The sequence below is a fragment of the Pectinophora gossypiella genome, chromosome 21 (assembly GCF_024362695.1).
Source record: "Pectinophora gossypiella chromosome 21, ilPecGoss1.1, whole genome shotgun sequence".
In the NCBI taxonomy this organism is placed as follows: domain Eukaryota; kingdom Metazoa; phylum Arthropoda; class Insecta; order Lepidoptera; family Gelechiidae; genus Pectinophora; species Pectinophora gossypiella.
In genome coordinates this window covers 7,911,272-7,935,975 of record NC_065424.1, presented here as the reverse complement: position 1 = coordinate 7,935,975, position 24,704 = coordinate 7,911,272, and the positions used below count along the sequence as shown (strand labels likewise).

Here is a 24,704-nt window from a genome sequence, read left to right as displayed (position 1 = left end):
GCAAGTGCCATGATCACGGGATGACTGCGGGATGTCTGTCAAATTGATGAGCTCTGTTATTGATATCTTAGCACCATATCTAGCTTACATTTTTAATATGAGTGTTGAAAATAGCACTTTTCCAAATTTAATGAAAATCAGTAAAGTTATACCTCTTTTTAAATCGGGCACAAAATCAGACCCCACGAATTATAGACCGGTTTCTATTCTACCAGTACTTAGTAAAATTTTCGAGAAAATTATTCTCGACCAACTGCTATGTCATTTTAATTTAAATAACTTACTTCACAGCCAGCAGTTTGGTTTTACTAAGGGTCGGTATACAACAGACGCGAGTGTCACATTTGTTCGACACATTTTCGATGCTTGGGAGAAGTCGCAGAATGCCGTAGGAGTATTCTGTGACTTGTCTAAGGCATTCGACTGCGTGGATCACGAGACCTTGCTTTTGAAATTGAGGCACTATGGATTAAATAATGGAGCTCTCAGTTTGTTAAATTCATATCTAGGTGATAGGATACAAAAGGTACAAATCAATAGTACGACTCCTTCGGGCTCTCATGTTCATTTGATCCTTGAGGAACTCCCATTTGGGAGTTCCTCAAGGATCCATTTTGGGGCCGTTCCTTTTTTTAGTGTACATAAATGATTTACCTTATGTAGTACAGAACCAAGCTGACATTGTACTGTTCGCGGATGACACTTCTCTTATATTTAAAATCGATAGAAAGTTAGAGGAACTTGACGAAGCAAACAGCGCTGTGTCGCAGGCTTTAAGCTGGTTTACAGTAAATAATCTAGTTCTAAATGCTAAGAAAACGAAGTGTATTAAATTTGTTCTACCAAACGTAAAGAAAGTAAATAATAACATTAAAATTAACGACGAGAAACTAGATTTTGTTGAACACACCGTTTTCTTAGGAATTACTGTAGATTCAAAACTTCAATGGGGCCCACATATTGTATCACTAGCGGGCAAGCTAAGTTCAGCAGCATATGCCGTCAGAAGAATCCGACAACTCACAGATGTACCCACTGCTAAACTTATCTACTTCAGCTACTTCCACAGCATAATGTCTTACGGTATTTTATTGTGGGGTCGAGCCGCTGATGTAGAAACTATTTTCATTATTCAAAAAAGGGCAGTTCGCGCTATTTATAATCTGCGTTGTCGGGACTCTTTAAGGGAGCTGTTTAAAGAAATAAATATACTGACGGTCGCAAGTCAATATATTTATGAAAACATTATGTATGTGCGTAAAAATGTATCTCTCCTTCCGAGAAACTGTGAAAGGCATACTTACAATACAAGGAATAAAAATAAAATTGTTGTTCAAAATTCTAGATTAAGTAAATTAAATTCATCTTTTTTGAGGTTATGTATACGTTTTTACAATAAAATACCAGATAATATTTTAAATTTGTCAGAGAACAAATTTAAAGCTCACGTGAAGCTTACTTTATGTAAAAAAGCCTATTATAAGATTAATGATTACCTAAATGATAAAAATGTCTGGTATTGAATGTGTTCCTCTAGTTATTAATAACTTGTAATGTACCCTCATTGATTTAAAAGATGTGTTGCTGTTGCAGTTTCTTGTCATTTCTTCTCCTCAGCCATAACACCTTGCGAAATGACGTAAATTCAAAAATGTTACATTGACCTTCAACAAGTTTATCCATGATAATTACGTTGAATAAATGATTCTGATTCTGATGACTGATCATGTCATCCCGTGGTCATGGCACTTGCAACAGTGTCGAAATATCGGGAGTCTCATATCCCTACTTTAAACGCGGTAAGAACCCGTTATTATGTGTTTTAATTACTACTTACTTAACCGTTATTTTAAATTGATCAAAAGGAGTTCTGTGACATAAGGTGGTTTGAAGAAACCTCGAGTTTGCGTCTGCTCAAACAGTTTACCGTTAATTAAAACAATTATGCGTCTTAACCTTCATATTTTTTGCAATTGCAATTTGCCGCAACTCAAATAACTAGTCTGTTCTTAGTTAATTCATGAAATATTACGTTCTGTTGGTCAAATAAAATAGAATAGGGTATTTGACCGGGTCAAACATAGTATAAAACAAAGTCGCTTTTTCTGTCCCTATATCCCTATGTACGCTTAAATCTTTAAAACTCCGCAACGGATTTTGATGCAAGATTCAAGAGGAAGGTTTATGTATAATAACATCCATTAAATAGTGAAGAAATACTGTTTTTTTTTGAGGTTTTTAATGTGATGTCGTAAATAATTTCATTTTTTCCTCAGCACCCGAGCGAAGCCGGGGCGGGTCGCTAGTAAGTTATAAAATGCTAATCCAGAAATAGAAGCCAGTCTAAGATGATCAAAACTCAAAAACATTTTACTTTTTGAATTATTTTCGAATTTGATTTATGAATTTAGTAATAATGAGTACGATTGGTCTAGTACGATCTACTCTGAACCGGCGTGCGTGTATGAAGCGATTGATGAATGTGGAGGAAACAAGAGAAGTGTGTCAGGATCGAAGCAAATGGAATTCTATAGTCTCTGCTTACCTCGGTGGGAAATAGGCGTAAGGTTATGTATGTATGTATGGATAATCGTCTCACTGTTAGACACAGATCCCTTTTCAAACCACTAGATGGAAATAAAACACAGAAAATATGAAATCAGTCAGTTTTTATAATTATTGCTATTAAACTCTTCAAAATTATTAAACTGGATAGGCACTGCGTATTGGCAACCCTCGCATCCTTCTTGTACCTAAAAAAAACAAAACAAAAGAAATCAACATAACCAAGGACTAATACTTGGTCTTTGAATATAACTTATAAAATGCCAAAAAAAAAACAAAAGAAATCAACATAACCAAGGAGTAATACTTGGTCTTTGAATATAACTTATAAAATGCCAAAAAAAAAAAACAAAAGAAATCAACATAACCAAGGACTAATACTTGGTCTTTGAATATAACTTATAAAATGCCAAAAAAAAAAACAAAAGAAATCAACATAACCAAGGACTATTGGTATTTCAACATATCTTATAAAATGACTTAACTGATTATAGTAATAGTTAGTCTTCTCAAAGTAGGAGTAAAAAAAATGCTAGAAAAAGGCTGTATTTTAAACCTAGTTTAATCTTTTAGTGTTCGTTTTGTAATAACTATGGAGTTGATTCCAGTACACATCGTTTAAATTTATTTTAAGTTATACCTGTCATTTATCCTATCCGTCGAAAGGGAAAGGGACGGGTCTTCTTCTTCTTGTGAGGTGGAATACCAGCCTCATCCACCCTGGTGTTAGGGTTATTTGAGCCGCCAAACGATTAACGGGACGGGTATAAAATTTAAGAATAGACAGACATATGAAACACACGTCAATTTTAGGCAGAAATTTAAACCAATAACCCGACAGAATTTAGTTGACAGCACACGTCAAACGGATTGCACATGAGCGAGATGCCTATTTTATTCGCCCGTGTTATTCATTCATTTTAAAATTAACAGTCGTCAATCATCCGTCTCTTTTGTAATCGGTGGATAAGAAAATGACAGGTATAATTTAAAATAAAATTAGGAGGTGTCTGCAGGAATCGGGGGCCACTGTATATATCTAACCTTGCATCGTCCTCCCTTGCACCCCTCACCCTTCCTCGGATGCTCAGAGGTCGGTCTGGACTCGTGCCAGGGCCTGTGCAGCTGGTTCATCATGGCTTGCTCCAGGTCGTGTAGCCGGCTCGGCGCGGAGGACGCTACGTGCAAAGCCAGAACTGTGATGAGGAGGATAATCTGCAAAAGAACATGGTATTCTGAGTCGCTGTGATCCTGTGGTACATCAGCTTTCTTCTCCAAACCCCGGTACTGGACTTGCACCAATGAGTTATTAATTTATCTTAAGTGCAGTTTTCACTAACACAGTTGGCTCGACCATTATAGACAGCGATACGGCTCACCACTTATCACGCTCGTGTGGGTTGTGAGGTGGAATACCAACCCCACCAAACCTGGTGTCAGGGTTATTAATTATTATTGAGCCGCCATATGCCTCCTGTAACGACTACGTACTTACATCAGTAAGTAGTAACCGGGACCAACGGCTTAACGTGCCTTCCGAAGCACGGATCATCTTACTTTTTACTTTTTTTTTGCGTTGTGCTCACGATTCGGATGTACCGGGTTCGAATCCTGGTAGGGACAAATCACAAAGATCACTTTGTGATCCCTAGTTTGGTTAGGACATTACTGACTGATCACCTGATTGTCCAGAAAGTAAGACTTATGACGTTGTTTTAACAGAAAGCTTGGTGAGGTGTGGGTACTTAGTTCATCATGTGATGGATGTACTTAATTAGGATATAGTCGTGAGCTTATATGATGTTATTGGTATTCGCGGGCCGTTTTCTGCAACTCGATGTCTGACCATATTTTGCGTGATAACTCAAACGGCTGCGTCAATTTGGCAGTCGATTCTGTAAAAACCGGATCTGTCAAATCTTCAGGTTAGGAAAGCGGACCCTATGAAAAACATGATAATGCTAGGGAGATGATGATCTTTGAAAATTACCCTACTTATTATCTTTGATCCAAACACGAATAGAACATAAAACATAAACAGCCTATATACGTCCCAATGCTGGGCACAGGCCTGCCCTCAATCAACTGGAGGGGATATGGAGCATACTCCACCACGCTGGTCCACTGCGGGTTGGTGAAGGTGTTTTCTAATAGCCGGGACCAACAGCTTAACGTACCCTCCGAAGCACGGAATCATCTTACTTTTTCCGACAATCAGGTGATTCAAGCCTGAAAAGTCCTTACCAAGCAAAGGACAGTCTCACAAAGTGATTTCGACCATGTCCCATCGGGAATCGAACCCGGACCTCCAGATCGTGAGCCTGATGATCTAACCACTAGACCACGGAGGCTGTTAACGTGGAACATAAAACATAAAAACGAATTCAGTTTGGACCCTGAGACAGGACGCGTTATGGCACACCATATTTAAAATTTTAGCAAAGGTCACTGGCACTTTTGGCATCTAACTGTTCAAGGAAGGAATACTATACGAGACACTCACCAACACCTTCATTTTGTATGCAGCAGTAGTCAATGTGTGTACCATCTGTTTTTGGATCTTCCTTTATACTGTTCAAAGCTATTTAATACCGTAAGTGTCCCGGTTTCTTCTTCAAAACTCAGGCGATTCTCAACTCAATATCTTTGGTATAAAACTGTTTAATTTGAACGCAAAACGGTCAGGTCAATCAACAATTAATTCTTTGTTTGTTGATTGTTAGTACATCATAATAGGATGAATAACTGAATGTGTCATTGCTTGAGTATTTTTCCCATGTTTTTTTAAAGTAGGTATACGACCTTCATGGTGTAATGTTTAGACGTCTTGACACCCAGTTGTTTCCTAAATCAACAATAAATTGTGAAAGATATCAATTTCTAAATGACAAATTACTTACTTGCCATTCTTATAAACGACTAAGTATGGTGTTAAACGAAGTCATCTTTTTTTTTACCTAGTTTCCTCACTATATTACGGTTGCTTGAAAGAAATCGCCTTAAGCGATATGACCGCCGATTGCCGTGTATTTTCCTATATGACCGATAAGTTTTATTGGACGTAAATGCTTTCTTAAATTGATGCAATATTTGTATTTCATGTACCATGAGCCTTTTTGTAATGTCTCATTCGAAATTCGAATTTCGGTTGTGGTTTTTGTTAGTTTTGTAGGTTTGTCGCAAATGGCCTTCACTACTTGGTCGGACAAATGGGGACCGCTGAGGGCTCTCACTCGATGCAAAATTTAAGACAACAGGCCTGAGGGTGCCCATAGGGTGCGAACCTCGGCGCAGGGCGTCGTCTGAGAGGAAAATATTTGAAAGAATAGCAAAACCTCGCAATAAGGTATTTGACTGGGTCAAAGATAAATTATAAAATGCTAACCCAGAGATAGAAGCCATTCTAAAATGATCAAAAATCAATCTAATTTTACTTTTCGACTTATTTTCGAATTTTATTTATGAATTAAGTAACAATGAGTACGACGTTTGACCGCTTTTATTGCTAACGTCACAGTAAGTACTTACAGGGGTTGTTTGCATTGCGCACTTACTTTTATATGCGCAAATGTCAAATTGCAATATTGCTTTCTTAGATGAATTGCGTCGATGTGGCTATTTTAACCCCCCAGTATTTCCTTACAAACTCCAAAGAAAACTTTCGTTTTGACGTTTCGTAAAAAGTGTCTCATTTGACTAGGTTGTCAAGTAGCCTAAAGACAAGCTACTTTAAGGTGATGTGTTTCAGTCAGCTAGGTAACGCTGCGTCAGTAGATGGCGTTACTTCTGCAGTTTTCGTATTTTTTTCCATTTATTCGTTTAGTGTTGAGTTCTGACCCAGTGAAATGTTAGGTGGCGAAATCTTACATACATTATCTTTAAGTTAAGCTACAATTTTGAAGTATTTACTGAAGATATCATATTGAAACATTGCATCAAAAGTTGGTGTCATTTCAATTTGTGTACAACACGAAGCTGTCACACACACATGCGAACTAGGTTAGCTATTAAAAGAGATGCATAATTTGAAGTCTACTTCTAACTTCTAAATGGCGCATTTGGTAAAGCAGTAGCCGCCATTCTTAAGGTTCACGGTTCAAACCCAACTGCATGTTTTAATTGTTTTTACTTTTTGTATTTTTTTTTACAATTGAATTTGGCGAACCCGTCTATTTGTTACGGAATTTTCAAAAATTATCACTTTTACCAATAATATTATAATTAAGTATACAATAATTTACTTTGCACTGAAGTACCTTCCGTAATTTCCGTATTTTTTATTTTGTAAAATTCTAACAGGCATTAATCGCATCAGTGAACATGCGGCTAACTAAAAAACTACTGAACGGATTTTCATACGGTTTTCACCAATGAGTAGAGTGATTCATGGGCGTGCTTTAGGGTTTATAATTTATACGTAAGTATTTTTTTTGTATAAAATGGTTCAAAAATGATGATGAATGTCAAACATAATTATCGTTACAAATATAGCCGACTTGGAGCTTTCGGCGAAAACGCTGCCTGAGCCCATTGAGATATAACAAAACAACGTATGGTTGAATTGTTCCTTTTTTGTAGGTATACCGAAAAGTCCACAATATGTCATAATAATTATATTGTGTATAAAGAATTGTGTATATGTATTGTATGATTTTACAAATAACGATCACAGTACAGTAATAATAAGGTAGATTTTTCCTAAATTGCGTAGGTTCAAACTTTGTCGCATCGCGTTTGAAAGATGTAATAGCGCTTCAGGACGTCCCGCAAGCACGGCGCTGATGTCGCAGTATCCGCATATAATTATTATGACTTGTCATTTAGTTCCAATAAAATCCGCGGGACTTCATACGTATGTCAGTAACAGCTGGTGATAGCATGCGGGACACTTAGCACCTAATCGAATTCTATGTTGTTTTCGCGCCCAGTCCAGACGACTCACAGCGCATTTCTGGACATATATTTACGCGTGGTGTTTATTGTTAGGTTAGTTAGTTCTGGTTAGGACGTCTTTTTATAACGAGGACGTTAAAAAAAGACGAGGCTGGGACGTATTGAAGTAGTATTTCCATATATACGCGGCCTGAAATGGGCTGTTTCGGGGACCTGAACTGGTTGCTGTCGAACTTATTATCACGTTTTCTTGATTAAAATTCATAAATAAGTCAAATAGAAAAAAGAAAAAAGATTTTATTTAGTATTAGATCTGTCATGATGTCTGTGATGTTTGTTTATTATACATAAGAATTTCATAATTTATCTTTGGCTGTATGGGCTATGATCCCTTTGCCTGTCCTACGGACAAAATAACCAAAAAAAAAAATCATAATTTATCTTATTTTTTTTCCCAAAGGGCAAGGCAAAGGGAACTATGAACATACAGCCATGTCTTGTGTTTTTTTTTCTTGATGATGATTAATGAAATGATGAAACCTAAGCCCCACCCTCGGAGCAGACTCCTACTCCGAACCCCAAACGAAGTAAGCGGCTTGTTGGCGCAAAGCGAAAATAGATAGGTACACTTTGTTTATTGAATATTCCGATTTAATAATACTATCGGGAATGTTTTCCGACTAATGTGATCATTAACCACAAAACACCACTTCGTATTGATTATTTAGATTATTCAATGAAGAAAGCAACCTTCCCGTTCCCGGTCCCACCAAAAAGTCCGCGGCAAAGAGAATATAAATAAATCTGTATGTTGGATGGAAAAACAATTAATTATAAATGACTACTATTTAGGCCGGCAAATGCAACAACTTCTTTTTTGATTTGGTTTTCCCCGAAGGGTAAGGCAAAGGGAACTATGCCCATACAGCCATTTCATTTTATGTATTGATTTTTTATTATAATATATGTCCTCTTTTAAAACACGGTATTTACCCATTATTTAAAAATGTTTAAATAAGATACGTTATTACAAAAATATTTTTCCAATATTCCTTTTCTCAGATTGTAGTATTTTTAGTTTTTTATTTATATTTATTCTCTTCATACAAAATCTCTTTATAAATTGTCACTGACATTCTATTACACTTGTCAAGTAGTCAAAGCCTTTAGAAAAAAAAAAAACTATCACGCACACAAACTAACATTGACACCTCTACACGCTCAGCAAATACACTGTAATCTGCACCACTACAAATGTAGAATTGATCAAAATTGAGGGTCTGAAATATGGTACTTCTCGTATTCGGACCCTAAATTTTTGTTAGTTTGCGAAAATAATACACCAAAATATTACTATTTATCGGTTTTATAACAATATTCCTCTATCCGTTTTCCTGTAGCACTGCATCAACTTTTGTATGGAAAACGAATCACCTTAAATCCAGGTAAAAGTTTTGTGGAATTTTTTTTTTGGAATTTTTTGGCCTGGTTTGGTGGCCTTTAGGCCAGTTGAAGAAAATAACAGTCATAATTAGAATGCGATTTTTAAAAAGGTGGCTTTCACTTTACGGCGACTATTTACGTAGTTTGATAGAGCTACCAATTTGTTTAAAAATGTTTGCGTGCGAAGGATAAAGTAATGAGATTAATGTCATTAAATTACTTATTTTGAAATTAGAATAATAGGGTAATAATGATAAATGCTCGAATTATATTTGAGTGCCGCAATATTTTTTTTTATATTGTAATTTCACAACAATGAATTTTATTTTAACATAATTATAATATTTGAAAAAATATAAGCTTATTTTATTACTGTGGACATAAGGTAATCAAAGAGAGAGAGAGGTAAGATGTAATGATGTGTTTGCCATGCTTTATGAGCAAATAAGTAATTTTGAATTTTGGTACTTTTTTACAGTGATAATAATAAATGGAAATTCATTGATCTGAAATTACATCAATGTACAACGGCCTTCATGGTGCAGTGGTTGAGCGTTGAGCTCAGGATCCGGCGGCCCCGGGTTCTAATCCCGGTGGGGACATATCAGAAAAAGCACTTTGTGATCCCTAGTTTGGTTAGCACATTACGGCTGATCACCTGATTGTCCAAAAGTAAGATGATCCGTGCTTCGGAAGGCGCGTTAACCCGTTGGTTCCGGTTACTACTTAGTGATTTAAGTACGTAGTCGTTACATGGGTCATGTCAGGGGTCTTTGGCGGTTCAATAATAACCCTGATACCAGGGTTGATGAAGTTGCTGGTAATCCACTTCACTAAGGAGGTACTTTTTAGTGTTTATCCCACTCTTTGTGGGGTCGGCACAACATGTGTTCCTCTTTTGTATTAATTTGGGTATCATTTAAGCTATCACCAATTTAATTAGTTTTGTGTTTCTTAAATAATAGGGTTTGTCCTCAAAATAGTAGATTTGTCACCAAAATGTAGTCACCAAACAATGCAAAATCAGTTCCACAATAAATCACCTAAAATCCTGAGATATAAGGTCTAGTACCAAATAAATGTTTTTGTATGTATTATAATAGGTGTGTCCTAATAAGTATTTAAACAAACTAATTTAAAGAGATTACCAATAAATCATATTATGTTACTAGAAAATTGCATTAAGTTCAAATAAAAAATTAGGGTTGTCATCATCGTTTCAACCAAAAGATTCTGCTACTTAACTAGACTCCCAAGGTTCTAAATTTCCACTGGTAGTATAAATTATATTTAGCAGAGTAGTAAATAAAACAATTAAAGTCAATATAATCAATATTTATTGTTTAAAATAATTACCACTGAACAATCAGCGCTGGTTTAAAATGGCTGGCTTATGGCACGCCGTCCGCGTCGCGCATCGTGTGATCGAACCTAGTTACCTACTACCCATCGTTGAGGCCGGATTAGTCAATTTTTAAAGCGCGCCAATTTGTCTCCGCCCCTTTGATCATTTTTTCATTAAAATTATAAATTGATGTATTAAATTGGTAACGAATACTATTAATTTAATATCTGAACGAAATAAAATGTTACTACTGTATTGGTGACAAAATATCAAATAAAAAGGAGTCGCAGTCAGGGATCGATAATCGATTTATTTGGTGACAGATCTACCATTCTGAGCACAGAGTTATTATTTAAGTAACAAAACTGTTATTATAAGAATGAAGTTTATATTCATGTAATGCAATATAATTTTATTGGTTATCGATCTCTTATTTTACACATATATTAACATTAATTTGATAATTCATACCTGGGAACAATTTTTGTTTATCTGAGAACGAAAATATTTCGTGGCGATAGATCTATTTATTAGGTGATACATCTTGATGACAAATATAAATTTTGGTGATAGAAAATATAGTCCCCTATTAATTTCTCTTTTCATGTATTAACGTGTGATAGCTAAATACCTACTTGTACATACTTTTTTTAAACAGCCTATATACTTACGTCCGAGTGCTGGGCACAGGCCTCCCCTCAATCAACTGTAGCATGGAGCATGCTCCATCACGCCGCTCCACTGCGGGTTGGTGAAGGTATTTTACGGTAGCCGGGACCAACAGCTTCACGTGCCCTCATCATCCCACTTTTTCCAACAATCAGGTGATTTAAGCCTGCAATGTCCTTACCATACAAAAGATAGCCTCACAAAGTGATTTCGACAAAATCCTCATCGGGAATCGAACCCGGACCCCCAGGTCGAGAGCCTGACGCGCCAACCTCTAAACCACTGAGGCTTTAACTGACGTATACATACATACACTCACGCCCGTTATCCCTAATGGGATGGGCAGAGCCACAAGTAATGAGAAGACAACTTGGCAGCTTTTTTGACGTGACTTATTTATTGTAGGCAAGCAAATGGCATCGACTACTTGGCCGGACAAATGGGCAGCGCTGAGGGCTCTCACTCGGAAGTTGTGTAAAACGGTTATTAATAACATATTTATTTAAAATTCTCTTCTAGGACAGGAGATTGACAGTGACAAAAAAAATGTACAAAGTTTACTTGGAATAGGAAAAAAATAACTACTTACGTAATAGGTACTATACGTACGGTCACGAGCATTAATATGTATACACTTTGGTACCATGTCACATTAACTTTTTTGAAAAATTGAATTGAAAGTCTCAATAAAGTCAAATATGGTTAGTGCGACAGAGTCCTAAAGTGGGTACATTATATTGCTCATGACTGTACGTAGGTATCTACCTATTCCTTGACCCAAAGTTGACTTCTTATACCTAATGGAAAATTTTAGAGTTACTTATTATTATTACAAATGTGATCTCTTGATTCCGCATGTCTACGTGTTGTATCGTACGTTTTTTTTTCTTTTTTTTGACTTTGTAGATTTGCCGCAGATGGCATTAACTACTTGGGCGGACAAATGGGGAGCGCTGAAGACTCTCACCCGGTACAACGTTTAAGACAACAGGCCTGAGGGTGCCCAGTTGGGCGCGAACCTCGGCTCAGGGCGTCGTCTGAGAGGAAAAATATTTGAAAGAATTAATCGACCCTAGTGGGTCGATAGCGATAAGCGCTGGTTGAGGGAAATCATCGACCACGCCGGCGGGGTCGGTATCGGGGTCCTGAAGTGTTTGGTGTCGCGAGCTGATTGGCTGCCTCTATGGCTAGAGTAATCCGTAAAACTTATTTACCTCCATACCTGACCTCGCATTTTGGATTTGGCATAACAACAGTTTTAGTAGAATCCTTATCGACATTTGTTATCAACCCGCTTTTGTACTAATGAATAATTATTACAATAAATGCATAATAGCATTTCAAATCAGATGTCATAAAAATATTTCTAATGACCTGTTTGTTTCAACGAATTATCGGCTATTTTTGGCGGTTTAAAGAAGGTTTTTCACTTACCCACTTATATGAGGCATACCTTCAATACTAAGTACGTTCAGCACTCGGGTTCCACAGAGGGTCCAAAGACTTAGATCAGCTCTTTACCTTCAGTTGTAATAACTCACTGAGTAAAATCGGACTCCCCTAACTAAGCACGTTCGCTGTATTGACCTTTCGATGCAAAGTGTTCGATGTTACGACCATCGATGTTTTTACGATTTTATAATCCAGACCCTCTACAACCATTGAATAAGTAATAATACTACGTATAGAACGGCAACTCTCCGCTCCCCACCAGCGTCTGAGCTAGGTTTACCTCACCCCCCCTCGAACACAGTTTAGACTTGAATCGTATGGCGTCACACACACACAGATGCGCGTGTAAGATGACGTCAATGTGTGGTGTCTGTGTAAAACGAGGTTGTATGTCCGAAAGTAAGATAATCCGATCTTCAGAAGGCACGTTAGGTCGTAGATCCCGGTTACTACTTACCTATTTTTCATTACGTGGGTACTTCCATAATTATTCCAAAAACTACATACATACATACATAAACTCACGCCTATTTCCCACCGGGGTAAGCAGAGACTATAGAATAAAAAAACTAAGGTAATGTAAAATAATTGTTGCTTGATATTTGCATTAGAATAATAATGGGTGGAAGATGTAATTGTACCTTGTTGTAATCTTCTTTCGTGTGGGTGGTGAGGTGGAGTACCAACCTCATCAACCCTGGTGTCAGGGTTATTATTAAGCCGCCAAAGGCCCCAAAGGTGACATGGCTCATGTAACGACTACTTACTTACATCAGTAAGTAGTAACCGGGACCAACGGCTCAACGTGTCTTCCTAAGCACGGATCATCTTACTTTCGGACAATCTGGTGATCAGCCAGTAATGTCCCAACCAAATTAGGAACCACAAAGTAATGTTTGTGATACGTCCCCACCGGGAATCGAACCCGGAACCTCCGAATCGTGAGCTCTACGCTCAACCACTGGACCACGGAGGTCATTCGTGTAATAATCATCATCATCAGCCGTGCGACGCCCACTGCTGGGCATAGGCCTCCCCCAAGGATCTCCACGACGATCGGTCCTGCGCTGCCCGCATCCCCTTCAAGAACCCTTCCGCCCCAGCGGCCATCGGTTCTCCTCGCTATGTGTCCTGCCCACTGCCACTTCAGCTTTGCAATAATAAGGGTCATCATTTATATCAAAAACCAAAGATAAAAGACGCATAATGTCTGTTATCCATGCAATTTGAAGGTAAACGAAGAAAAATCTGTACAGCGCCATCTATGTTGTTTTTAAGGAACGTGGCCTGGAAAGGCCCTAATTGCGAGGTTATGTGAAATGTGAGTTTTCAAAAGGCGCTTATATGGTTTTCAGTATAAGGGTACTCGATTGACGACACAGTGTATACAGGCTATTAGTGTTATCATGGCATGGTATATATAAATAGGTCTGTAAAGCCTAAGACCACAGTAGCTGGCAGGGGTCAACATGGGTATCTTCGCAGGGTTGGTGGCTCTGACCTTTGTGGTCAATTCCGTATACGGATATGCTTTGGGTAAGATTATTCATTCACTTTTTGCATGTGTATCTTATTGCAAATAAACTGCTTCTTATCATGTGGGTTGCGTGGTGGAATACCAACCTCATCAACCCTGGTGTCAGGGTTACTATTGAGCCGCCAAAGGCCCCTGACATGGCTCATGTAACGACTACATACTTACGTACATCAGTAAGTAGTAACCGGGACTAACGGCTTAACGTGCCTTCCGAAGCACGGATCATCTTACTTTCGGACAATCAGGTGATCAGTATGTAATGTCCTAACCAAACTAGGACCACGGAGGCCGTTAAATAAACTGTGTGCACCCTGGGTTCGTCAGGATACTGCATGCTGGTCACCCGATTGTCCGAGAGTAAGATGATCCATGCTTCGGAAGTTAAGCCGTAGGCCTCAGTTACTACTTACAGATGCAAGTATGTAGTCGTTACATGAGCCATGTCAGGGGCCTTTGACTGCTCGATAATAACCCTGACACCAGGGTTGATGAGGTTGGTAATCCACCGTACAACCCACACGATAGAAGAAGATTGTTTGTGTTATTTGTTCCACAAAATAGGCGCAGGCGGCGGCGAGATCGCTCTTTTCAATGATCTATGATCCAAATATGAATTTCCAACTGAGAGCCCTCAGCGCTTCCTTTCTGACGACCCGATTACTCTAGCCATAGAGGCGGCCAATCAGCTCGCGACAACAAACACCTCAGGACCCCTATACCGACCCGCCAGCGTGGTCGACTATTTCCTTTTTTCGGCGCTTACCGCTATCGACCCACTAGAGTCGATTAATTCTTTCAAATATTATCCATCTCAGACGACTCCCTGAGCCGAGGTTCGCGCCCAACTGGGCACCCTCAAGCTGTCTTAAATTTTGCACTGGGTGAGAGCCCTCAGCGAGAGTCGGACAAATGGAGAGCCATTTGTCCGACTAAGTAGTAGATACCATCTGCGGCAAATCTACAATAAGTCACATCAAAAAAATAATGATGAGCTGGAGTAGCTTGTATTGAACAACTCATGCAAAATGTTATTGTTACAGCACCTTCTATATCCTGGCCGGAGGAGTATCACTTCAAGGCTGAGGAAATCAACCTGTCCGCCGACATCATGAAGCCCTTCGAGATCTGGTACGTTCATACCTTGTATGCGCCTTGTAAGGCTCTAGACAGACGGACCGACTGCAATAGAACTGCAATTGACACGACTGCAATAGAACTGCAAACCAACTGTGCAGCACGACTGTACGCCTGCAATTGAACTGCAATCGGACTGCCCGTTTGGTTTGCAGTTCTATTGCAGTCGTGTCAACTGCAGAACTGCAAAATGCTTGAATGCTCAAGCTGCACCTGAACTGCAATTTGCGGTTGGATTGCAGTTGCAATGCGGTCCGTCTGTCTAGAGCCTAAGCGCCTTCTAGAAAAATCACGTTCTGGTGTGATTTTCGACAACAAAACCTCAAAAATGACTCACGTTTCAATCCAGGTAACATACAGGCTGTTAGTGACATCGTAAAAGAAAACTGAGGGATGATTCTCAATTGATATCAAGTGGAATTTTCCATCGCAATAGCATGGAATTGATTTTTTTTTTACTATGCCTGATGGTACACATAGAGAGGCCCTTATTGCACTAGCAACTGATAAGCAACGCAATGAGTCAGTTTCGAATCAGTTGCGACTACCATACTGGCCTACTAGGTGCTTCTAAAAATGTGGAACGCTTCACGATTTTGCGTGTCATTCTTGCACAGGGGCCATGCTAATCTTTTCAAATAATTTGCCGGCAAATTCCACTTGATATCAACTCAGAATCATGGTCTGAATCTTAAGGTGGTAGTAATAAACAAATCTCAGCTGAGACTGCCCTCAAGATCATGCTCAAGTCACTGTTTTTATATAAGAACTGTCACATTGACATGATCTTGAGGGCAGTCTCAAAGTTCAGTCTCAATTCTTCTTCATGGTTGTGAAGTGAATTACCAACCTTATCAAAATTGGTGTCAGGGTTACTATTGAGCCGCCAAAGGCCCCTGACATGGCTCACAACATGCCTATTGTTGTTAGCCTGGCATGGAATAGTTTATTAATACCATCCTTATTCGTTACGATGTCACTAACACTCTGTATAGAAGTGTCCACACGTAAGAAGAAGAGTTGCATTATCAGCAGCACTCATGGTCACAGATGGGCCATCAATTCATATGCATACTCTCACGAATATATCCCAATGGAATAAGAGGTACATCCATCGCAAGATGAACTAAGTACCCACACCTACAGCAAATATATTTTCTTACTTATTTATTTATTTTTTAATTGGTCAACAGGTACAGTTCAATACACAACCGATCTCGGATCGACATGTTTGGGGGTACAATCACCCGCTATTACTACGGCTCCTACTATGATAATGAACACGATTTTCATTACGGAAAGATCTACATGGTGAGTATAAGTGTTGTCTCACACGGGGGGATTCAAATTTCCTGGGCCCTGAAGGGTTTCACTGTTACACTTCTTATTTGCCAACGATTTTGATGTTTTTTTTCTTTTGTAGGCGTAGTTTTTTATATTAATGGAGTCAATAAATCCTGAGCTTCCTAAGTTCTAATTTGTCAAGAACAGGTCCGATTTTGATGATTTCTTTTCTTTTGTAGGGATATTTTTTATATTATTCAAAATCAGAAACATCTTGAGTGGCGCAAATAAATATTTCCAACATATAAAAAAAAGCTAGATTTTTATTCTATTGAAAAATGGATTTGAAGTACTTTTTTGGTTCGAGTTCGAGGGAAGGGGGGGGGGGGGGGGAGGCTACATCGAAGCAATTGACCTAAAAAGCAATATTGCTACTTGACATTTGCGCATTACATGTGCGCAATGCAAACACATGTCAAATAGCAATATTGCTTTTAGGTGAATTGTGTTGATGTTGCCTTTTTAATCCCCCTGGTTTCTACCCATTTAAGACTAAAACATACTACTAGACCCAGAGGGGGTGAAATCGACGCGTGGTACGAATTGGTGCGGGGCGTAGAGTTACCGTACAGTCATGAGCAATATAATGTACCCACTTTAGGACTCTGTCGCACTAACATATTTGACATTTAGTGAGACTTACAGTTCAATTTGTCAAAAAAGTTAATGTGACATGGTACCAAAGTATATACATATTAATGCTCGTGACCGTACGTAGTTATTATTCTGTATTCTATAATTTCAGGTTCACCCACAAGTAGCGGAGGATGACTCTAAAACTGAGGTCAAATGTGAGGTGGACATGTACTTTGATGACCAGGAGGAGTTCCTGCCCTCCCTGTCTGAGTTCGAGTATTCAGGTATGTTGGTTACTTTAGAACTCTATCGCACTAATATATTTGATATTTAGTGAGACTCCTAGTTTAATTTGTCTAAATGTTTAATGTGACACGGTACTAAAGTGTACACATACGTATTATTAGACGTAGCTACAGCCAGGACACTCCGCACAAAAATAATAAGGAGATTAGTCGGTAAACATACATAAACTCACGGCTATTTCCCACTGGGGTAAGCAGGGACTATAGAATTACATTTGCTTCGATCCTGACCCACTTTTATTGCTTCCTCCACATTAATCAATCATTTCATACACGCATGCCGGTTCAGAGCCATTCGGAGTAGTTAGTAAACTTTGTGAAACGCCTGTGAAAATTTTAAAAGCAAGTACGTCGAACTGACATCATGCTATTATTTACTGATATGATTAAGACAGTTGTTTTTTTTCGTTATAGGAGAGAAGGAGCATGATGGCAGGACAGTGCAGGTGTGGACGAAGAACTCAGTGTCACGTCGCGTGTTGAAGGTAGAGGAGACTCTACTTGTGACTGCCATTGATGGGGAAATCGTCATACCGTTGCAGTGAGTCTCAATTCTTCTTCTATCGTGTGGTTTGTGAGGTGGATTATCAGGGTTACTTGAGCCCCAAAAGGCCCCTGACATGACTCATATAACGACTACGTACTTACATCAGTAAGTAGCAACCGGGACCAACGGCTTAACGTGGCTTTCGAAGCACGGATCATCTTACTTTCAGACCAGGTGATCAGCCTGTAATGTCCTAACCAAACTAGGGATTACAAAGTCATTTATTGTGTTTGAACCCGGGACCTCAAGATCGTGAGCCCAACGCGCAATGACTATTTTTTACATAACGAATGTCTCATCCGCCTAAGACTTCTGCAGCTTCTCCCAGCCTGTACAGCTGAAGAATAAAAGGGGCAAGAAAATCCTCGGCACAGTTATTTAGACGAAAGCGAGACCCAGCGGGGGTGAGGTGGATCTAGCTCGGCGGCGATATGAATTGGTGCGGGGCGAAGAGTGTCCGTTCTTTACGTAGTAATATTTGATGATGAGCTTTTGTGTCGGAATGTTCCAGCCACTATAAGAAATCCTTCAACACGAAGGACGGGTCCCTCCAGAGTGACGAGGTGGTCAACTACTACAACTACAAGGATGACGTGAAGCTAGATGATCTCGACGCGCGCCGTGAGTTAAATACAATACAATACAGTACAGTGCAGTACAGTACAGTGCAGTGCAGTGCAGTGCAGTACAGTACAGTACAGTACAATACAACACAATACAAAATAATAGAAAAACGCTTTATTGCACATGTAAACACAACACTAAAACAATTAAAAATGTGACAAGAGAAATACAATCGGCGGCCTTATCGCTAAATATTAATATCTTCCAGGCATAAAGGGTGAATAAAGAAGGAAAGAAAGAAAGAAAAAATATTTATTCGACATACTTATTGTTACATTGTTTTAAGTTTACGCGGTTATTATCATAATTAAAACACACAATAACGGGTTCTTACCGCGTTCAAAGCAGGGATATGAGACTCCCGATATTCCACTCCAATCTCATCAGTCATCCCGTGATAATGGCGCTTGCAACAGTGTCGAAATATCGGGAGTCTCATATCCCTGCTTTAAACGCGGTAAGAACCCGTTATTATGTGTTTTAATTATACTTATTGTTTTCACACATTAAAACAAAATAACACAATTATGAATGTATGCCGAAATGGTTCCACCTCAGCATAATGCCATAGCCTAGACTATGACACCGACACTGAATGAACTTACATCTACCTTGTTATGTCTACTTCTACATAACATAACATAGTGTGATGAATGTAAAAATGCGTGTAATGTTGTGAGTAAGGATTTTACGTGGTCGTACCTAAGAATTTATTATAAGTGGAATGTTGAGAGATTCCTATTTTGGTAAAGTTAGGATGCCACACATTTTATTTAAAAATTTTTTTTTTATCTACGCGCCGCGGATGTCGGGCAGACCCGTCTTTGCGTTGGCATTTCCTTAAGTATTTTTTTAAGGGAGATAGGCAAGCATTTGACCACAAGCTCACCGGGACATGCTTATCTAAAAACTCCAAATCGTCGTTGCCAATTTAAAATCTATTATGTGCAATCGGGTTAATTATACAGAAATTAAAAAAAAAACCTGATTTTTTTTGTATGACATACATACATACATACATAAACTCACGCCCGTAATCCCTAATGGGGTGGGCAGAGCCACAAGTAATCAAAGACAACTTGCAGCCACTGTTGATACGATGTCGTAAGCTGGATATGATGAACCTTATGGTGATAAGGGATCAGCCTATCGCCCATAACATTAGTCCATCATGTTAGAGGACACAATCCCTCTGTCGGTTTTTACGACATGCCCGGGAAGACAAGCAGCTGAACGTTTTCTATGTTTTTTATTTGCTCCCAGAACAGCATAGAAGCAGTATGACAGTGCGTTAATAGTATTTTATGCAACAGTTGTATAAGAAGGGTCAAAAAATGCGAGTGGCGTGAGTTGCGATGTGAGCCTTGGCGAACATCGCAATAAGAGACGCCACGAGCATTTTTTGACCTAGTTATACAACGTTGCATACAATACTTTTTCTACGACGACGTAATTTTAAACGAAACACAAAAATTTTCCAATTTATTTTCCAACGCGCGGGAAAATGGCGGCAAATGTATACTTTTTTTTATAGTATATCTATGGCACTAAACAAAGTAAAGGTGCCAGTTTCCAGGTCAAAAAAAAAAAACAATAACAATGCTTTTTTGGCGACATTATAGTACAGTTACACTTTGTAAACAATGCTTTTATAGGCCATAGAGCGTACACTTTTTCAAAGAGTTTAATTATGTAAGTATGTACTTATATTAGACTTTTTGGTTATTTAAATGCCAGATTAAAGTAGAGGAGTAGAAAAAAATATTAAAAGATAATTGATATTTACGTACATAAAAGTTTGTACTGAATGTTTTAGGAGCAAAATACTATTCGATCCTGACAAAAAAGAAATTTGGTGAGGGTGACACTTAAGAGCTTTTAAATTGGCAATGACGATATTCACACTTGCCTTGTTGCCCTGAAGTATTTTTATTTCTCAGGACTTCACTGCGAGGAATGGTCAGAACTGTCTCATGACCTGCATGAGGCTCTCAAGGTGCTGCATCCTACCATCGATAGCGACGTGAGCAGCGCTTTCCGCAGGTAAGAGCACTTTCTATTAGAACTTAAATGTATCTACGCTTAGTTTCCATTCGGGTAAGCAGAGATGTTATCCGTTGAATGACGTACCGTCAACCGCGTTGTCTAAAAAAATATGACCTTTCATTATACAGGGTGTTAGTGACATCGTAATGAAAACTTTGAGGGATGATACAGATCATGTTTCTGAGTTGATATCAAGTGGAAAAGTATGGAACTGAAAATAATATAAAAAATAACAAAAATCTTCATAAATTTTCCGTCCGGAAATTCCACTTCATATTAACTCAGAATCATGGTCTGAATAATCTCGCTCAGTGTTCGTTACGATGTCACTTACACCCTGTATAATATCTTTACAGCGCCATCTATATTATTTTTGGGAAACGTATCCTGGAAAGTCCTTAGAGGAAAGTCCTTTATTATGACAATTGGCAGTGACAGTGATATAAATTTGACACCTTCTGCACACATATCCTTCAACATAGAACTAATGTACTCATTAAGGCGAAGCCTTTTAAGAAAAATAAAACATCCTTTGTCTTCAGGTTCAAGAGGCACCACGACAAAAATTACGAAGAAGAAGAACATAAAATGAGACAGGAGATCTTCAGGCAAAACTGGCGGTAAGTCGGCTGTGAAGTTTGGAGCAGGTGAAACGATTGATATCCACTCCCGGGTGATATCCAGGACACAAATTATCCTATATTTTCCCCTGAGTTTCAAATTTGCATCAACATTTAAATTGGTTTAAGCGTGAAAAAGTAACACAGACCATCTTATAAAAGGAAGCCACAAACAAGAACAATACAGTAACATAATTTTGTAATTTCCATAAAATAACAGTAAAACAATAAGGACACCCTGCCTGAAGGAAAGGGCCTCACTCAGTACAAGTCGCAGCGTGGACTACGAGTCTGATATTCTGCAGACGCTGCTGTGCGAGGCACGAACATCGCGCTCCATAAATATGTTAGTAGTAAATATGTTATATGTTATCACAGAAATCTATTCTCTCCTTCCAGCCACATTGAGGAGCACAACAAAAAGAAACTCAGCTACAGGCTAGCTATCAACCAATTCGCAGACAAGACTATGGAAGAGCTGTCATACCTCAGCGGGATGGGGGTATCTGACCCCATCCGTGAAGGCACGCACAAGTTTCCCCACACTGACGCAGAGATCGAGGACATGGCTAGTCATCTACCCCTGAACTTCGATCTGAGGGACCTGGGTGTCCTTTCGCCTGTTAGAAGTAAGTATTTGGGTACTTAACAAAAAAAGTGAAAATATGGGGTTCAAATCCAAGATGTTTTGAAGAAAGGTCTGGTCAAAAGTACTCAAAACTCGAAACCGGCGAGCATGCATAGACTTTGACGAGAGTGGAGGAAGCGAAAATATTTTGTCAGGATCCTATCAAGTGGAATTCTGTGGTCTCTACCTACTCCAACCATGACGTGCTCAGCGGTGAAGGAAAACATTGTCAGGAAACACACATTCCCAAGAAATGCGTTTCGGAAGTATGTGACCTAACCTGTATTGGGCTGGTTTTCGCTTCGTGAATTGGAAGGTCAGACAGGCGACCGGACCTGTCAAATCTTCAGGTTAGGTAAACGAACTCGGAAAATGGAATAAACACTATGGAGATGATGCTATCACTAACAGATAAGTTCCATTTGTGTTTCGTCAGAATCGAGTTCGAACCACAGTCTAATGGCTGACTGCACCTGGCGTTGCTTGACTTTGTTTCTCTGGATCTTTATAAAAACTCACAAAATTTAGAAATATCTGGGCAACGTCAATACAATACAATACAATACATACATACACATACATACATACATAAACTCACGCCTATTTCCCACTGGGGTAAGCAGAGACTATAGAATTCCAATACAATACAAATACACTTTATTGCACTAAAATAAAAAGAAATAACCGTGCAGTGTGTCGAGTGTTTATCTATCTATCTATCAGTCTGCCGATATTTTAAAAATTGTTTCCCTTTTTCCAGACCAAGCGAGCTGCGGGTCATGCTGGGCATTCGCAGCAGCAGCTACGTTGGAGGGGGCGTTAGCGAGGGCCAATGGAGGGAGGGTGCTGGACCTCAGCGAGCAGTCACTTGTTGACTGCGCATGGGCGTGAGTTTCTGCTTATTTTGCTTAAGCTGTTCGGTCTTCTGTTTTACATTTGCCAAACCCCCTGATCTGTACCAGATCAGGTGAAAGTGAGGTTACGTTACTGGAAAATATAGGCACCCAAAGGACGTAATATACGATCTTGTCGACCCGACTACACTAGCCGCAGCGGCGGACAATTAGCTGGTGACAACAAACACCATATTCAGGACCATTGTACTGATCCCGCTGGCGTAGTTGACGATTTCCCTCAATCAGCGCTTGTCACCCTCTAGGGTCGACCCACTAGGGTTGATTCGTTCTTTCAAATATAACCCTCTCAGAAGCTGCCCTAAGCCGAGGTTCGCGCCAAGCTGGACGGCCTCAGGCCTGTTGACTTAAATTTTAGTAGCGGGAGAGCCCTCAGCGCTCACCATTTGTCCGGCAAAGCAGTTACACTCCAAATCATATGATTCTTCCACCAGGTTCCGCAGTCACGGATGTGCGGGCACGCAGGCTATCGACGCGGTATTCGATTACCTCATGAAGCATGGTATGCCTACCGTGCGAGAGTATGGACCCTATTTGGAAGAGGTGGGTACTTATCGTTCATCATTCGCTACAACATCTTGACAGATGGTGGTAACAGTGGCTATGTAGCTGTCATTTTTCGGCAAGATCTCTTGTGAGCCAATAGCAGCACGGCATCTTTTGCTGCAAATCACACAAATAAACGAAGCCTTTTCTGCTTCAACTTCTCCAGCCAGTACATTTTTGAAAAATAATTTTACTTTATTATTTTTATTACTTACGGTCAAGAATGGCCGACCATGGAGGTCATGGACCATGGTGGTGGAACTTAATAAAGATATTTGGAACTGATCGTTCCAGGACGGGTATTGCAACATAAACAACATGACTGAGGTCTACAACATCAAGGGCTACGTCGGAGTCACCAAGAACAGTCCTAACGCACTCCGCGCCGCCGTCTACAAATACGGACCAGTCACTGTTGGCGTGCTGGTCACTCAGAATATGGTCTTCTACAAAAGCGGGGTCTTTTATGATCTTGAATGGTAAGAATGGACACAATTTTGATTGTGACCAAACGCTTGATCGTGTTGGTCAGTTTGGTCAAAAGACACATTAACGAAATGGCCGAATATTTTCAAAAACCTGTAGAAGAATTCGTCTTCTTGTGGTCTTCTCAGAACAGGAAAATATCTGTGGTCTTCTTCTATAGTGTGCTTTAAACCACAGTATGAGTTGGAAATTGACGCAGACGTCTATATTGTGGAACAAATGACACATACAATCCTCTCTATATATAATAACCTTGGTGTCATGGTTGTTATTGAGCCGCCAAAGCCCTTGACATGGCTCATGTAACGACTACGTACTTACATCAGGACAATCAGGTCTTCACAGCCTCCGTTGTCTAGAGGTTAGAGCTTGGGGTTCACGATCTGGAGATCCAGGTTCAATTCCCGATGGGGACATTGTCAGACTGTCCTTTGTTTGGTAAGGACATTATGATTATTGACCTTACCAAAATGTTCCACAGTGAGCCAGGTCCAATGAACCATGCAGTGACCCTCGTCGGCTACGGTGTCCGGGATGGAGACCTGTACTGGATCATCAAGAACTCGTGGGGGGAGGCCTGGGGCGAGTCCGGGTACATCCTGCTGTCCGCTTCCGGTGACAACTGCAACACCATGCATTCTGCCTTCTACCCTGTGCTATAGGGTGCTCAAGTTTTAGTGCTAGTGTTCTAATGCTTCAATGTTGTATATAAGTAGTACCTAATAAATTTCCACGTGCCTCTGAATCGTATGTGTTTTTTTCTTAGTTTGCCAACATAAGATAAGATATTTATAACTCGACTTTTTACAGAGGTCATAGCATCACGCCTGTATACTCGAAGGGGTAGGCAGGGGTGTATTGTATATGTGGTATAATATAATAATACACTGCCTTCTGATTACGGATTATCTTACTTAAGGATAATCAGGTGATCAGCCTGTAATATCCTAACCAAACTACGGATCACAAAGTGATTTTTGTAATATGTCTCTATCGGGATTCGAACCCGGGGCCTCCGGATCGTGAGTCC

General features: G+C 39.5%; 2 protein-coding genes and 1 pseudogene across 2 annotated transcripts; 1 reads left to right on the top strand and 2 right to left on the bottom strand.

Annotated features, from left to right (window-relative positions):
- Positions 1-2,663: 2,663 nt before the first annotated feature.
- Positions 2,664-5,143, bottom strand: LOC126376840 (uncharacterized). Its single transcript, XM_050024389.1, has 3 exons — positions 5,069-5,143; positions 3,610-3,780; positions 2,664-2,753 (listed from the first exon to the last, which is right to left on the bottom strand). Exons 1-3 carry the CDS (start codon positions 5,111-5,113, stop codon positions 2,664-2,666), a joined length of 306 nt encoding a protein of 101 aa, XP_049880346.1. The 5' UTR covers positions 5,114-5,143.
- An 8,644-nt stretch (positions 5,144-13,787) lies between these two features.
- On the top strand, positions 13,788-24,419 carry LOC126376554 (pro-cathepsin H-like). The gene is made up of 13 exons (XM_050024026.1): positions 13,788-13,903; positions 14,945-15,032; positions 16,232-16,349; positions 17,128-17,242; positions 17,678-17,804; positions 18,322-18,431; positions 20,375-20,477; positions 21,023-21,100; positions 21,500-21,729; positions 22,489-22,615; positions 23,077-23,185; positions 23,483-23,667; positions 24,156-24,419. Exons 1-13 carry the CDS (start codon positions 13,837-13,839, stop codon positions 24,334-24,336), a joined length of 1,638 nt encoding a protein of 545 aa, XP_049879983.1. The 5' UTR covers positions 13,788-13,836; the 3' UTR covers positions 24,337-24,419.
- On the bottom strand, positions 15,611-15,691 carry LOC126376905 (U6 spliceosomal RNA; annotated as a pseudogene).
- Positions 24,420-24,704: the final 285 nt, after the last annotated feature.